The sequence below is a fragment of the Anabrus simplex genome, chromosome 1 (genome assembly GCF_040414725.1).
Source record: "Anabrus simplex isolate iqAnaSimp1 chromosome 1, ASM4041472v1, whole genome shotgun sequence".
Classification (NCBI taxonomy): Eukaryota; Metazoa; Arthropoda; class Insecta; order Orthoptera; family Tettigoniidae; genus Anabrus; species Anabrus simplex.
The window spans coordinates 142415666-142434145 of record NC_090265.1 but is presented as its reverse complement, the minus strand read 5'-3'; the positions used below and the strand labels follow the sequence as shown (position 1 = coordinate 142434145).

The following is an 18480-nucleotide window of genomic DNA, read 5'->3' as shown; positions in this document are numbered from 1 at the left end:
AGCAGCTCAACAACATCCTCGAATATGCCAGACAACTCCTAAAGATAGATAGTGACCGGATGAAAGTTTGGTATGACCTGCAGGCTTTCCACCAAGATTCCAGGAAGGCGAATGAATGTGGCTATAACAACCTGTATGGGTGAAGGGAACTTGCTGAAACTCCAGTCACCATCTGAAAGACCCTACACCCTTATCACCACTATTAACAGCGCAGTCTATAGGATTCAACGGCCTCCCCAAAGGAAACTGATGGTCGTCCACATAGATCAGCCTGCATCTGATCGTAAAGCTTCTTGGGATGAACAGCTTCATGGAGGGAAGCATTGTGACAACGAAAGGCAGGTGTGGGGAAGCCAGCAATAATGCCAACGAGAGACAATTGCACTGCAGCAGCAACAATGTAGATGGGGCCAATAGCGAGAAAGACAGATGCCAGGTATTTGAGACTTGCAATAAGAAAGCTCCTAGCAGAAGAAGAAGGTAGTAGTAGTATTGGCTTTATGACCCACAAACTAATTTTGCAGTTTTCACAGACACCAAGGTGCTGAAATTTTGTCCCGCAGTAGTTCTTTAACGCCGGCCCCACGGTGTAGGGGTAGTGTGCCTGCCTCTTACCCGGGTTCAATTCCCAGCCTGTCCAGGGATTTTTACCTGCATCTGAGGGCTGGTTCGAGGTCCACTCAGCCTACGTGATTAAAATTGAGTAGCTATCTGACGGTGAGATAGTGGCCCCGGTCTAGAAAGCCAAGAATAACGGCCGAGAGGATTCATCATGCTGACCAAACGACACCTTGTAATCTGTAGGCCTTCCGGCTGAGCAGCGGTCGCTTGGTAAGCCAAGATTCTTCGGGGCTATTGCGCCATGGGGTTTGGTTTTAGTAGTTCTTTAATGTGCCAGTAAATCTACCAACATGACATATTTGAGCACCTTCAAGTACCAACGGACTGAGCCAGGATCAAACCCGCCAACTTCAGCTCAGAAGGCCAGTGCTCTACGGCCCAAGCTCCTTGGTCTGGAAAAGCTCCTAGAAGAACCTGGAAGCTGATTAATAAGGAGCGGTTGTTGTTAAAATGTCATCTTTTTTCCCTATGCATTAGGACGTTGCTCAGTAATATAGATATCCATTTTACAATATAACAAACGATAATAACACTTTTTGCATTCTTTTGCATTTTTTTGCTGTTTGGGGATGTTTAGTCATTATTTCAACTTTGAAGAATATTTTAGGTCAATATATAGCACTGTGAAGAATTTTTAGGTCATTTAAAAATATTTCTAAAAAATTAATGCATGTATTCCTATTGCCAGACTGATAAAAGTCCACAAGTAACAACATAAACATTATACATTTTTCTTGCATATGGTTAAAATTGGTAAATACCTGTGAGGGTTGTGTTTAAGATATGAACAGGAACAAAATACAGAACTCTGATATTTAGGAGAAAGTATTTCCTAACATGTCTCAAGTACAACGAATGCAGCAGCCTTCAGCACCCATTCGTACAGCCAGTCATTCAACCCTGCGTACCTCAAGGCCAAGAGCAAATGGAAATGAGAAGGGATTGGAAACAACAGTTGCGTAATTTTTGGCTTCAATACAGAATTATCCTTTGCAAGAAAAATGCCAAAAGAGGAACTATCACAAAGTGTATTTTTAATTCAGCTAGTGAATGAATTTGGGAAAGAAGTGTTTACAACAAAAGTGCGTGTTTTATTTTGTAACTGTGCCGTGTTTAAGTGACCACAGAAAGGTTTGTTGTACAACAGCACATTCATCATTTTCATTTCCCCTTGTCTAGCTCCTACCAGGTCAGTGTGTTGATGATATACCATCTCATTTTTAGGCTATTGATACTCCCAAAGACATCAGCACATTAAAGGAGAAAAACATCTGAAAGCTGTAATGTGTGCTAAGAACAAGTGTTCCCAGGTTCTTTGAGGGGCAAATCATTATGTAATTATCTAAGTAACTAAGGATAGCAATAACAGATATATAACATTACTTAAATGTTTTTCATGAAAATAATCAGTGTAAATAATAAAACGTTTCACCATTTAACATGCTTTTTCCATTGAAAATTCAAATGATCCATTAATTTTGCCAGTCAGTATGTACATACACTGCCAAATAAATTAGGAAATAATTATTTCTGTGAAAACAAGAGCTATGCCGTGAATAGAACAGGGATACGTTACTTGTAAAATAATTCTTACAGAGTCACCAGAATTCAGTTTGGTCAAATATTTTATAAAAGTCATTTTTTACTTATTTTCTAGCATTTTTCATAAATTCAAGGGCATTTTATTGATCATTTTCAGTAACTTTTTAGGTCATCTTCGTACTGATTAGCAGTGGATCAGATACCCAGAATGAACTGGATGTGGGAACTACTAGAATGTTCTACATGCCTTTTATAAAGAATGCAACTGTTGCACGCCAATCAGTCTTGAATGCAAGTGAAAGCAAGTAGACAGTCGCAAGTCCATGAGAAGTTGTTCATCGGGAGTGAGTGCATCAGATGGCTACGCAGACTTCAACAGGCTTGCTTGTTGCAAACTGTTTTGGAATAACACAGCACTTATAGAAGCTGTGTGGGGAATGGAAGTTTTGACATGCCAGTGTGCAGTGTGATCACCTGAGAGTGCATGTATGCAAGAGTAAAGAAAAATTGTGTAAAGGCAAAAACTCAAATGTAAGTGAACTGGTAATTAACTGCAAATAGTAGGTCAAGTTTAGTAGATAGTAAAACACGTTACCTCTCTGTACAGTAATTTTACTTTTAAGAATCCTGTAAACCCAGCACAATAGTTTTGATTTACACATCGTATGATACCCTGATCGAGAGGCTTGTGCAATTTTGGTGAGGACGACACAACTTTCACGTTCTGAAGATATTGATGGTGTTAAATAATTGAAATAGAGAGCACACATTCAGACAAAATGTCTAGTTATTTTAATAAATGTTTATTTTCAATTATAACATCACAGTCCTATAAGCCCCCAAACCAATCTGGGAATTAGAACTGAAGACGATCCTGGTTGCAGGATCAAAACGCGTCAGCTGATAGTTAATATTACATGACCTAATATCCCCAATTAATTATTATTATTATGTAATTTAGTGGTTGTGAAAGTCTACATATTAAGATTATGGTAACAGAGTTTATTGAACGGTACAGTTCCTGGTCCGAAGTGGTGCGTAATTCTCCCTACTTCTCGATTACATATTGTTCATCTGAAACCAGGAGTGGCGCTGTGGCTGAAGACTCGTGAAACCAATCGTTGACAATAACCTCTCTTATTATCTGTTCTGACAAAAAAAGTAAAATAACTCTTTAGTTAGACCCTTTAACCCACCTTGAAATGACATGACAGCATGTAAAACAGACTGTTAATGACATGTCCCTTATTATCCTCCTATCGGAAATGTGCATATGACAAAAACAAGGTTTTAGAAATTAATTTTTATTAAGGCTGGTAGTTTTCCATTAAGGTTGGTCATTTATACTTTGTGGGAAGGTAAAATCACTGTTTCAACTTCCTATAAGCCCCCAGACCAATCTGGGAATTAGAAATAATATTGGCGATAATCTACCCAAAGACGGTGGATTCTAAATATAAAGTTTGTTAGAAATATATACAGCAGAGTAAAATGGCTCTTTAGTTAAACCCTTCAACCACCTTGAAATGACATGACAGCTTGTAAAATAGTCTGTTAATGATATCTCCCTTATTAATCCTTGTATTGAAATTATGCAAATGAGAAAAAAGTTCTAGAAATTAATTTCCATTAAGACAGGTAGATTTCCATTAAGTTTGGTTGTGAACATTTTGTGGGAGTGCAAATTCATGGTTTTGGTTTCATATAAACACTGTCCTTTCAGCAATTTAGAAACAATATTGGCCCCAAAACCTACCCAAGGACAGGTGGATTCTAAGTATGAAGTTTGGTAGAAAAATATCCAGTAGCTTTCAAGTCATAAGAACTCAAGACAGTCACCAAAGCTAAAAAATATGCAAATGGTCATTATTACACCTGAAATGGATAACTGAACGAAAATTTTACCAAAATAGTCAATGAACAGACACACGGTCGTTATGATTTTATTTACATAGCTAAGGAGTCTGCTCCATGTACAACGCCTTTTGGGCTATGTCGACTGGATTTAGTCTGTAAGAGCATCCATTAATGATATCTCCCTAATTAATAATCCTATCGAGAAAGTGCACGTGAGAAGAAAGTTTTCGAAATGGATTTCCGTCAAGGTTGGTCGATTCCCATTCACGTTAGTCTGGTATTTTTTGTGGGAGAATAAAATCACTGTTTCAGTTTCCTATAAACCCCCAGTCCACTCCAGGAATTTGAAATGCTTTGGACTTAAAACTTACCAATGGACAGGGCGATGCTAAATATGAAGTTTGCTTAAAATATTTCCGGTAGTTTTGCAGTTATAAGAAATATGCTTTACATGCACCCGCTTTTAGGCTAATTCCATTCAACGTTAGACTGAAAAACGGTCTGTTAATGATATCTCCCGTATTAATACTCGTATCGAAATGATGCATATGTAAAAAAGGTTGTAAAAATTTATTTCCATTAAGGCAGGTAGATTTCCATTAAGTTTGGTTGTAAATATTTTGTGAGAGTGCAAAGTCACGGTTTTGATTTCAAATAAACTCTCAGTTAATTTGGGGATTTAGAAACAATATTGGTCTTATAACACACCCAAGGACAGATGGATTCTAAATGTTTGGTAGAAATATATTTAAGTTAGTAGTTTTCAAGTTATAAGAAATCAGACACCAAAGCTAAAAAATATACAGTTAGCCATTATTACACCTGAAACGGATAACTGAATGAAAATTTGGCCAAAATATTCAATGTACAGACACACGGTCATTACGATTTTATTTATAGCGATAAGGAATCTGCTCCACGTACAACACCTTTTGAGCTATGTTCACTAAATTTAGCCTGTAAGAGCATACGTTAATGATATCTCCCTGGATTTCCGTCAAGGTTGGTCGATTCCCATCGACATTGGCCTTGTATATTTTGTGGGCAAGTAAAATCACTGTTTTGGTTTCCTATAAATCCACAGTCCACTCTGGGAATTTGAAATACTATGGACCTTAAAACCTACCTTTGGACCAGGGAATGCTAAATGTGAAGTTTGGTTAAAATATTTCCAGTAGTTTTGCAGTTATAAGAAATATGCTTTACACACACCTGTTTTAGGCTAAGTCCATTCGAAGTTAGACTGAAAAACGGTCCGTTAATGATATCTCCCTTATTAAATCATGCACATGAGAAAAGAGTTTTAGAAAATGATTTCCATTAAGACAGGTAGATTTCCATTAAGTTCAGTTGTGAATGTTTTGTGGGAGCGCAAAATCAAGGTTTCAGTTTCGTATAAACCCTCAGTCAGTTCATGGATTTAGAAACAATATTGGCCCTAAAACCTACCCAAGGACAGGTGGATTCTAAATATGAAGTTTGGCAGAAATATATCCATGAGTTTTCAAGTTTTAAGAACTCGGACAAACAAACAGACACCAAAGCTAAAATATATGCAGATGGTCATTATTACACCTGAAACAGATAACTGAATGAAAATTTCGCGAGATTAGTCTATGTACAAACGGTCATTATGATTTTATTTATATAGATTAGGCTTATTACAAATTTAATTAAAATTTTGCTGTGTTGTTAACTCTGTTCTTTCCCATTCTCAAAATAGCAGAATTAATTATGTATTAAACAGTTGTCGTGGGTTACAGCCTTTTTGCTCGTTACCAGTCCGTGTGACGTTCCTTTTCAAGTAAGCGTATTCCACAAGGTAACGGGTTACGACATTTTGCCAGTTACAAGTACGTGTGAGGTTACGACCTTTTGCCTGTTTCAAACCTGACCACTCATTGGATATGACTTAATTTTTTAACATTAATAAAAGATATTTCTGGTTACTTGTGGCATATTATATTTTACCAGTACATGCAGAAGACAGAAATCAACTGAAATAAGTGAAAAAAAAAAAATTCAGAAAAATGTGGGTTATAACCTTTTACCAGAACACCATCAAGAAATGATAACAAGATATTTCTGGTTACTTGTGGCATACGATCTTTGCCAGTACATGCAGAGGACAGAAATCAACTGAAATAAGTAAAAAAGCAAATTTTGAGAAAAATGTGGGTTACGACCTTTTGCCAGAACACCATCGAGAAATGATGGTAAGATGTGCCACACACTGGTCAACAAACTAAAGAATTTTCTGGTTTTTTTTTCTTCTTTTTTTTTTTTTTTTTCATCTGGGTATCCATGCATGTAAATACAGTAGATTCTCTGTAATTTGAGGTGGACGGGGCTAAGACTACCTCAAGCTAGAAAAACTCAGACTTAAGAAATTACACGCAAAGGCCTTTGTACACAAAAAAACTCACATTAATTTATTTAAATTTCTTTTTGCCAATGCAGATTGCCATAGGACAAAGAATACCACTTTTTTTTAAAAACTTATAATGCAGGTTATATGCTAAAATGTTTGCTAAATTATGTTTCTACCTCTACTCCTAGTTATTAATCATTAACAATATAAATGATTCCACAGAATTTGTACTGAACTTTTCAGTGTGAGAACTGCCACTTCTTGGCTTAATAGCTTAGAAATTGAAAATAACATGCAGAAATTTAGAAATGTCCTTGGAATATGCTGCTGTCGATTAATATATTTTTTCTCTCACGGTCAACTTTTTGTGGTTGTTCAGTCTGTTTCAAATTGTATGGTTGGATTGATATGGAACCTGGCCTGGTTTTCTTATACTTACTAAAACAAAAACATACAGGTTATCTTACACTAAAAGTGTCTTTCGGAAATAAAAAGCTACTTTAGTTACACGTTGTAGAGCCTATTTCAGTAGTGATGGAAACAAAACCACACATTTAAAAAAAAAAATTGTCAAGTGTCTTCTGTTTTTAAAAACTGCACCATTTCCAAGCAGCAATATCATGCCACCATCTAATCAGCCGGTTGTCCATTGGGGTCACCTCGGGCTGCTGTTTAACATTGCAGTGCGAGGCGTAGGGGAACTGCCAGACTGTGTTCACTTAATAAAGGTGAAAAAATGAGTGTATCCTCCTAATTCAATGCATCATATACACTGTGTTCAAGGTCAATCTTCCGTATGATGTTTTGTTCATTATTCACCTCGTATAAGGTACTAGCGATGATATAGATGTTGATTCCCATAGGGAACATGAAATATTTGCCCTGAATCTTTATATATTGTATCATTTTTCACATTTTTATGTCCCAAATTTTAATAACTGGCTAAACGTTTAGCTTCCACTTTTAATATTAGTCGTACTCTTGATGATTGTTTTTAGGCTGAAGATGCCCTTAATTGAGGGCGAAACATGTCCCATTTAACTGTGAGTCTATTTATATAACCACTATAAGTGAAAATAAAAGTATTGAATAGGTGGATTAAATTAAAACACCTTTATTGTTGTTGAACTGTAAATTTTCAACACGGACCAAAAATGAGATTTATAACATATAACATACCACTTAGTCGAGCAGCTCGTCTCCTTTCTCCCAAGTCTTCCCAGCCCAAACTTTGCGACATTTTTGTAACGCTACTGTTTTTTCGGAAATCACCCAGAACAAATCCAGCTGCCTTTCTCTGGATTTTTTCCAGTTCTTGAATCAAGTAATCCTGGTGAGGGTCCCATACACTGGAACCATACTCTAGTTAGGGTCTTACCAGAGACTTATATGCCCTCTCCTTTACTTCCTTACTACAACCCTTAAATATCCTCATAACCATGTGCAGAGATCTGTACCCTTTATTTACAATCATATTTATGTGATTAACACATAGGTACTTACAATGATCTCCAAAAGGAACTTTCACCCTATCAACGCAGTAATTAAAACTGACAGGACTTTTCCTATTTGTGAAACTCGCAAGCTGACTTTTAACCCCGTTTATCATCAAACCATTCCCTACTGTCCATCTCACAACATTATCGAGGTCATTTTACAGTTGCTCACAATCTTGTAACTTACCGCATTTATTACTCTGTACAGAATAACATCATCTGCAAAAAGCCTTATCTCTGATTACACTTCTTTATTCATATCACATATATATGTAAATCAGAAAACATAAAAGTCCAATAATGCTGTCTAGAGGAATTCCCCTCATAAGTATTACAGGGTCAGATAAAGATTTGCCTACTCTAATTGTCCGAGTTCTATTTTCTAGATATATAGCCAACCATTCAGTCACTCTTTTTTCTAGTCCAATTGCACTAATTCTTACCAGTCGTTTCCCATGATCTACCCTATCAAATGCCTTATACAGGTCAATCACGATACAGTCCATTTGACCTCCTGAATCCAAGACATCTGCTACACCTGCTGGAATCCTACAAGTTCAGCTTCAGTGGAATAACCTTTCCTAAATCCGAACTGCCTTCTATCGAATCAGTTATTAATTTCGCAAACATGTCTAATATAATTAGAATGAATGCTTTCCCAAAGCTTACATGCATGTCAAACTGACTGGCCTGTAATTTTCAGCTTTATGTCTATCACCCTTTCCTTTATACACAGGGGCTACTAAAGCAACTCTCCATTTGGTATATTTCCTTCATGCAAACATCAAGTGTATGATGAAAAGATAGCCCCGTTGTGTCCATATTGGAAACATTATTTGGACTGGTAATTCTCAAGAAGTTATTGCAGTGTAGTCTCTCTCCATATTTCTGTAGTCTGGATCTAAGCTAGCAGCCTCGCTTCACACATATTTATAGACTAGATTATACCTGTTCTTAAATTTCTATCCAAACATTGAAAGTCTGAGAGTCCCAGCTGCTGTGCTTAATGAATCACCTGGGCTCAAACCACGTGGGATATTAAATGCTCAGGCTTCTTTAATCTACTTTGTAGAAACTCACTCCAGCTTAGGAAACTGGCCCTCATGCATTAGTTTTCTTATGATGTACTCCTTCACAAGCACATTCAATTTCTTTCCTCTTGCTTAGCATAATGTTCAGTATGGATGGCGGAATGTTCAGTTTCTGTACACCCTATCCACACACTTCATGTGAGAATTGCAGTCCACTTATTGAGTGAGCATTAGCCTTTTATAATTGGTTGTTATAGTTTCTTTTTCTCCATAAATAAAAATACTTCATAAATTTTGTTACTAAGACAATGAATGAACTTTTCAACACAATGTCAGTCAACTGAAACTATTGCAACTGTACTCTATAGGTGTGTTAACAAGTGAGGGAGAGCAATAAAAAGATAAGGCATTACTTTCACTTATTGTTATTATTTATTTTCCACTAATTGTAGTTACAATTTAGGGATGGTGAATGGAGAAAGGGCATAGCCCCGCATAAACAAAAGTGCCTCCAAGTGCCTCAGTCAAGGTCAGAGTCTATATGCTTTTAAAATCTCTGGAAGAATTATACAATGTACAGCATGCGAGTAACTGAATTTTGAACTTAGACGTCTATAATGGGGAAAATAAAGTCTAGTCAAACAGCAATGTAAAAATGTTATGGTCTTAAACAGGAAGGGATGTTGAAGAATATTATCTTGTGATCTGTTTTATTCACAAAATATAATGTGGGGATCTACAGAAGGCAGCAGTTTGTAAAGATTGTTGGTTACAAGAATAATGTCCAGATAGAGAAGGTGACGAATACTAGCAAAGTACTGAAATTTACCTACCATAGCAAAAAACATTTACAATAAGATACAAAAGTTGAAAAGTAGAAAAGCAGCTGGAATTGATAAGATTTCTGGGAATATACTAAAGATGATAGATTGGTACATAATATCATATCTGAAGTACTTATCTGATTACTGTTTGAATGAAAGAGCTATACCAAATGAATGAACAGTTGCTATAGTTGACCCTGTGTATGAAGGAGAGGGTGATAAACTTATAGCCAGTCAGTTTGACATGTGTTGCATTTAAACTTTGGGAAACCATTCATTCTGATTATATTAGATATGTTTGCAAAATTAATAATTGGTTCGATAGAAGGCAGCTTGGGTTTAGAAAAGGTTATTTCACTGAAGCTGTACTTAGATTCAGGTCAAATAGACTATATCACGATTGACCTGTCTAAGGCAAAAATGAGTGCAATTGGACTAGACAAAAGAGTGACTGAATAGGTGGCTATATTTCTAGAAAATAGAACTCAGAGAATCAGAGTAGGTGAAGCATTATCTGATCGTGTATGAGAAGGAAGTAACCATGGCATTAAGATACAGCCCCAGCATTTGCCTGGGGTAAAAATGGGAAACCATGGAAAACATCTTCAGTGGGGTTCAAACAAGGGAAAATGTGTTAATGGGGGAATGTAAACATGTACTTAATACTATTAGGACTGTGACTGACAAAAATCATCGTGTTATACTAATGAATTTCACTACACAGGAAAAAATATGAAAAGAAATTCCAAGATTCTAATAAAATTCAATTGTAGGTCACAAATAATTTTATTTAATTTTAAACAAGATTTCTTTCCTGTAGCATGTTTCTTTATTAGGAATATAATACAACAGGGTGTAACAAAGATATGTCTAATACAGTTGAAGAATATTATCTTTTGATCTGTTTTATTCCCCAAATATAATACTTTGCTCTCTCAGAAGTCTGAATAAGGTGGTATGTGCAAGTTTCTCATTAATGTTACCTGTTTGAAATACTTTTAGGGTGCACACAAAGTGGCAGAAATTTTGTTTTAAGGTTTGTTTCTTCAGGTACATCTTTTTTTTAATGCTAAATTCAATCACTTACTTACATTTCACATGTGGGCATATTTTACCTCTTAGTGTTACAAGATTTACTCCTTACAGTACATATTTACAACAAAATAATCATGCCATGATAGTTGAATTTAAACAATATATAAAATAGAAGAAATTCTCATTTACCGGGAAGGATTTCTTGTTCATGTTGCTAAGCTGCTACTCTTTGCCACCACATTTAAAATCTCACTTCAATATTAATTGACAAACGACATAAGAAAAATGCAAGATATTAAAGCAACACATTTTAATTGTTGCTGCATAGCCAGATTTATGAAATTTGGTCTTTCATTTCTTTCTTCCAGTTCATAAAAATTATTGTATAAATATAATACTCTCAGCACCATTTAGTGAGACTAGTCACAAACTTACTCTACAAAAACAAAAACAAAATACTACTAATATGGAATGTATTTATATTTATCAAGTTATCTGTAAGTTGAGATTTCTTAAAAATAATAAAAATCTGCTCCTATTGTCATATTGTAAATGTACTGGTAAGTTGGGAAAACAAATTCAAAGAAAAATATCAAAATTAAAACGTACTCTTTCATGACCACAAAATGACAATATTTTAGGGATAGTAGTTTGTGTTTTAATTGTATGAGCTAATGTGTTTTTATTTTTTCAACCAAGATAGTCTTCCGAATTAAGAACAGACAAATAACAAACCTATAATTTAGAACTAAGCATGTTGGCCGTGCGATTAGGGGCGTGCAGCTGTCAGTTTGCATTCAGGAGATAGTGCGTTTGAACCCCACCGTGGCAACCCTGAAGGTGGTTGGTTTTCCGTGGGGTTTTTTTTCCATTTTCACACCAGGGAAATGCCGGAACTGTACTTTAGTTAAAACCACACCGAGCTCGATAGCTGCAGTCACTTAAGTGCGGCCAGTATCCAGTATTCAGGAGATAGTAGGTTCGAACTCCACTGTCGGCAGCCCTGAAGATGGTTTTCCATGGTTTCCCATTTTCACACCAGGCAAATGCTGGAGCTGTACCTTAAGTAACGCCACAGCTGCTTCCTTCCCACTCCTAGCCCTTCCCTGTCCCATTGTCACCATAAGACCTATCTGTTTCGGTGCGAAGTAAAGCAACTAGCAAAAAAAAAAAGTTAAAACCATGGTCACTTCCAACTACTAGCCCTTTCCTATCCCATCGTCGCCGCAAGACCTATTTGTATCTGTACGAAATAAAGCCAATTGTCTAATTTATACTCAAGATACAAAGACTCTTCTGACAGGGTAACAGGTTAGATTGTTTATTTGTATGTTCTTAGCTCACATGGTCAAAACACATGTCAACTCATACCGGTACAATTAAAAATGACCTAATATCCATCCACAATGTGTTATGTAAAAATCTTTAATAGTAAGATCAGGAGGAAGAAAATTTAATCTAACCATGCTAAGGTGACTCAACTGTATGGTAGTGGATAAAGCTCTGCTCACAGAGAATGTTGAACAAGACAAATAATGAGTCATGATCTCTCTGCTATTCTTTCTATAAAGCTCCTTCCTTTTAGTGATTTATAAGTTCTGCATAAGTGTGCTCCACTGAATTATTAAATAAAATATGTTATCATGATCTTGTAAATATCTCTTCATTTTATAAAAAATAATAAATATGAAAATACTACTCAAATAAAACATAGCTGCATGGAGTAGATATTTACCAAATATCATAACAGATGTACAGATCAATGCTTTACATTATTTATTTTTTTGTACAAGTTTGCAAGCATATCATGTTTCTAAACTTTATACAGTAATACTATCAACACACTTTTTAAGTACAATGGAATTGTGCAAGGTCTTTAGCAATAATGGAATGGTCACAAGTGTAAGGATCATATACTACCCGTAACTTTGAGGAAGATAATTATCACACAGTTAGGAGAAAACTTGCTACTTTGTTTCTTTGTTTGATTTATGTTTGTCTGGTAGTGGTAATTGGTCAGGTATTCACAGAGATACCAGTTGCATATTAAAGTTTGCTAGCCTCTTCATCAGGAATGTTGTTGAAGTCTTCAGAATCCCAATAATAAGTTGGAGGTCCCATACTAAAGCAGTATTTTTTCTTCAATGGTTGGTCATTCTTTACCCAGTACATGAGGTAGAAGTTACACATTTCATCTGCATTTGTAGGGCTGGAAATGAAAACAAATATATTAAATCAAAGGTAAACAACATTCCTTAAATTCAGCATAATAGATATTGGTAATATTTCATAAATCATAATAAAACTTGTTAAATGATCTACACTACCTGATCAAAAGTAACTGGACTCCCCTTTGTACACACAAATTAGAGCCTAGACTTCACTACAATCACCACTTCTGCTATAAAAGGCAGTTAAGTGCTTGATGGTGTTCAGGGCAATGAGATACCTCCAGAATAGGTAGAGCAAGGGAGTGGTTTTGAATATGGAATGGTTATTGGTTGCTACATCAATAGGCAATCAGTCAGGGCCATTTACACTCTTCTCAAGTTGCGTAAGTTGACTGTCAGAGTTGTGATTAGTATCAAAGGGAAGAGAAAGGTCCACCTATTCAATACCATTGGATTAATATTCATCATCGGCTGCTACTTTCTGAGAATACATTTTTCTTCTTTTGCAATTCTTAAAGTCTGTTAGCTCTGTGGAGATGTCGCTGATGAGGGCATTATATTAATATTATATCTTATATTATTGGTACTAGTTTCAACCGTGCTACATTAGGTAATCCCCCTGTGGGTGGGTGACGCACACGAAGAATACACCCACGGTATCCCCTGCCTGTCTTCAGAAGTGACTAAAAGGGGCAACCAAGGGATGATCAAATTAAAACCATGAGACTACTTGTGATTAGTACCACCATGCGGGGAAACACCATGGGTCGCATTTACTTGCACGGAGTACCAGTATGTTAGGTACCAAATAGGTTTGTGATTAGTAGCAATAGTGTGTGTTGCCGGCTTCTACAGTACCTGTGATTCATACCCACTATATGAGCAATACCATGGGATGAGCGACACCACGGATCTGCCTTGCCTATCACGGGATACTGCAGGTCCCTGTGGTTAGTCCACTTATGTGAGGAATACCATAGGTTTGCGTTGCCTGTAAAAAGCACCGCAGTGTGCGAAACACCATAGGTTGAAACTAGTATATATATGTATTTCCAATTTGATTATGGCTGAAGGTGACCTAATGTAGCAAGGTCGAAACTAGTACCAATAATATAAAATATTAATCCATTGGTACTGAATAAGTGGCCCTTTCTCTACCCTTTGATAGTGATCAATTGTCAATATGGACCATAATGAAATTCATAACTTATGAGTTATTAAGAGTTGTGATTGTCAAGAGAGGATGAGAAAAGACAACCAGAACAAAACCACAGCTGGGTAGGCTCTCTGTGTATTGACCAACAGGAAGTTAAGAGGAGTGAGGTTCAATGTTTAAGCACCCATAAACTGTACATTTTTCCAGTTCCCTGGTTTAGTGGTGGTTTGTGGATGACTGGAGTTGCATAACTTGAGCGATGAATCACGCTATACCATGTGGCAGTCAGGCGAGAGGTTTTGTGTGTGGTGAATGCCAAGCAAACGATATATAGCTGTCTGTGCAGTGCCCATAGCAAATACAGTAGAGACAATACGCGACACTCAGCGAGATATCGAGGGACAGTTATTAGAGCTCTCTCTAGCGGATTGACTTGAGAACGACTGATTCGGTCATAAGAGCACGTGTATTTGTGGGTGAAGTTTTTGATGTTATTTATGCGTTTTCAGTGAGTTGACATAATTAAATAGTAGCGTGTGTCATTCCTTGATATCTCCTCTCAACATGAGGGGAAAGGTATGTGCTGTGTTTGGCTGCAGTAACTATGAAGTAGAGAAGAAAACGCGGTCGTTCTTCAGGTTCCCTCGTGACAAGAAAATATAAGTAATATTGTGTTTGCATATATATTCTTCCAGTGACAGAGACGTTTATAGTACTTCATAATCTTCTGACCTGCTCGACCCATATTTTAACTGGCTTAAAATGTAATACGCATATTTTATTGTATAGTGCAGCAGTTAACCTTCAATACCGATGTGTTGTTGTAGGTGTGATCTGTGGGTTTTGAAATGTCACATAAGTGATTTGGATAAGGTGTACAAGAAAAGGGACGTTACGCTTATATAAGAATTATAAGATCTGTTCAGATCATTTCCAGGCCAGCGACTTTAAAAATCCTCGTCTATACAGCCAAGGGTATGTTACATTTTTACTCTAATTGTACGTAAATATTCCTCAAAGCATCACCATCGACAACATTTTCATACTTTTCTTTCTTTTATCCCTCTTCTCAGATTAAAGCCGGGATTTTATAGATTTTCTTTCTGTTAGTAGGCTTCATGTTAAGAGGAAAATTGTCCAGCTATTAAATGTTAATTCATTGCATCATATGTGTAAGGAATGTGCCGATATTTTTATTGACAAGTGTCTTAATGTGATGATACAATGTTAATATGAGAAGAAATACAAATTCAACCGTAAGAGTCCAGGCAGGAATGCTAAAGCTAAAAAAGTAATGCATAAATGAAAGATCAAGCCATTTCACAGCAGTCCATTTCACATCTTGTTTATATGTCTAATTTCAGTCTTTGAATAATAACCTTTTCATAATTCTTCATTCATTTATCCAGAATTGCTTTAGCAACTTCGAAGTTAATATCTCAATAACACTTTCTTTCTAGACGTAATTTATTTATCCATTTCCGTATATACATTTCCATTGATATTTGAATTTAGCGCGAATTTTCAGGTCAATCCACTAGGAGCGCCACTTGCGACTTGTCTCCCATTTCAACAAGGCTAAATCCAGAAGTGTCACGTATTGTCTCTACTGTATTTGTCCATAGTGAAATTTAGCAGAGGTTGGGTGACAGTGCGGAAACATTTTTCAAGGAAGGACTTGGTCCTCTCATGATACTGAAGAGCATGTTAAAGGTGGAAGGATATAAGAACATTTTGGCCAGCTGCATGTTTTCTATGGTAGGAACCATGACATTATCAGTGTGTTCAAGCACGCTAATGCTCCCTGCTATAAAGCAGTCTGTTTGCAAATGGTTTGTGGACAACTAGTTCTGAAAATGGACTGGCCAGCCCAGAGCCCTAATCTCAATCCTATCGTGTTCAAAATCGCTGGAATGAACTAGAACGGCAACTTCGCTTCAGACCTTAACAACCCACATAATTAACTACAATGGCTAGAATGCTTCAGGAAGAATAGTCTGCAATATTCTTCTTGAAGACATTCCATTTTCAAGTGCGTGTTCAGATATTTTTGATCAGATATATATATTTATTGAAGGAATCAATGACTTCCCGCAATTACGGGTTGCCGCAGTGGACAAAGTAAAGCACATCAGGATACAGAATGTTTTATCATATAGAAATATACCAGTTATATGTATTTTTTTCAATTATGGAGGTCCAAACAGATGAGATTTCAGGATGTGTACAGATCGACGTGTGGTGGTGGTAACTATTCTTTCAATGCTGTTCATAGGCAGGTCGAACTTCTTCCAGAATTCTATGAACAAGGCAGGTATCATGCCACGAGCACCAACCATTAGGCCGATAACCTCTACTTCATTCAGCTGGTATTTATTTTTGTAGAACGGGATGGTGGGTACATAAATATTCTGCTTTTCAAGGTGACCTTCAGTAGACTGGCCGACATGGTGCTCAAATTGGATGGTCGGTTCGATAATGAAGCCTTTCTTGTTGGTATCTTTAAAGGCAATTATGTTAATTCGTCTTGTACTCCCCTTCATACACAAACCGTGGACTTCTTCATATACACGGAAGATTTTGCTACGGAGTTCTTCTGTAATCAGTGACCTTATTTTGTGGTGACGTGAGTTTCTCAGTAATTCACCGTCGGAGCAAGAACCCAGAACATGAGTCAGTGTTTCTTTCTCTCTGACGCATTATTATATTGAATCGTATTATAAGTATGTATATATAGGTACATTTTCGTGAACTAAGCAAATACTTGATCATTAATCTACCCTTCAATCTCCGTCAGCGTATGAAACTACAGCACTTGACGTTGTAAACACCGCACCGATCTTCTGGAGCTTGCAATTTACTTCGGTTGAGCTGCTCGTCTTCGGCTTCTTCATGACTTTAGATCTTTTTATTTGGATTGTGTTGTGACTTTGTGCCTGATGGTGTATGCAGTCTGGCTCATTTAACTGTTCTCTGCTTTTCGTGAACATTGTGAGACAGTGCCAAACATTGCGTGTGCTGTGCTAATGCTCGGAAGATTACACATTACTTCTTTTAAGCGACTTACATTCCACTTTGTCTGAATTTTACAGTGCCGACCCCTGTCATTTTTATATCACCTCTTCAACTGATACTGTGTGGACTTGACCTTTAACTTCTTTCTTACTTACTTATGCATTGTTTTTCGAGTTATAATCGGCTGATGATGACCCAGACTGGGGTCGAAACCGGCACCATTTCCACTTTTAATTAAATAAGAATGTAATCTCTACATCTCTTATTTACTTGTATTGAATAGGTTGAACTACCATATTTATTATTTCAATTTAACTGTGATACTTTTCAATACAGAACAATGAAATTTTTATCTTTAAATCTGGCTGTGATCAAACGTACTGAGTTATTGTGTCTTACCCATCCTGTGGTCATCTGTTACAAGGCCTGATTACTTTATAGTCATGTATCATGCCGAACTATTACATTCGCCAGGCCTACCATAGCTCTATCTCCAATTCAGTTGCTCATCAGAGTATGTGAAACAGTAGGAGCACAAAAAGGAACACATAATAAGATAAATAAAAATACAGCTTGAGCAATGGAAGGAAGAAATATGAGTAAACATGAACGTACAAAAAGGAAAAGACAATTTTCACATCATCTAACACTGCCATCCTCAAACAGATTGGCTGTCTCCTTATCTATTCCCTTTCTTCTCAGCTCTGTATGTTTCTGGGTCCTCACTTCATCAGCAGAACAGGCATCAGCACTCACTGTGGGGTTTATCTTCATAGATCTTTGATTTTTATGTGGGAGGTGTAAGATAAGAGAAAAACTGGGGACAAAAAGGTTGAATAGAGGTACAGAAGTTAATTTCAAACTATTTTCTTTCAATTTAATTAGTTGAATCATAAAACTAGTAAGTGCTATGTAATTTAATTAACAAATTTTGCCATGTGCAGTATTTACCAAATCAGCGTATAAGTGTATGAAGATGAGGAGATTGTCCTTATCCTTTTGTATTTTCATGCTTGTCGCTATCTCTTCTTTATGTTGCTCTGTCTTCCTAGGCTGACCTGTCATTGTCTTTATTGTGTGTTCCTTCTCAAATTTCTATCATATTACCACCTGATTTGTTCCTTTCCATTCCTTATACAGCAGTCATTGAGGCATTGAAATTCAAATCTAAACATTTCCACTTTAAACACATTAACGGAATCTCTTCCTTTATATACATCAGTAACGAGTATACACAGACAATTACCGAGCTCGATAGCTGCAGTTGCTTAAGTGCGGCCAGTATCCAGTAATCGGGAGATAGTGCGTTCGAGCCCCACTGTCAGCCGCCCTGAAGATGGTTTTCCGTGGTTTCCCATTTT

The 18480-nt window shown here is 36.7% G+C and overlaps 1 protein-coding gene across 1 annotated transcript in view; it reads right to left on the bottom strand.

The window, feature by feature from the left end:
* Positions 1–10509: 10509 nt before the first annotated feature.
* Positions 10510–18480, bottom strand: part of Phm (Peptidylglycine-alpha-hydroxylating monooxygenase) — a 107372-nt gene continuing 99401 nt past the window's right edge. The window contains exon 10 of the mRNA XM_067157450.2: positions 10510–12986. Within this exon, the coding sequence (XP_067013551.2) occupies positions 12824–12986 (163 nt within the window). The 3' untranslated portion in view covers positions 10510–12823. The remainder of the gene's footprint in view (positions 12987–18480) is intronic.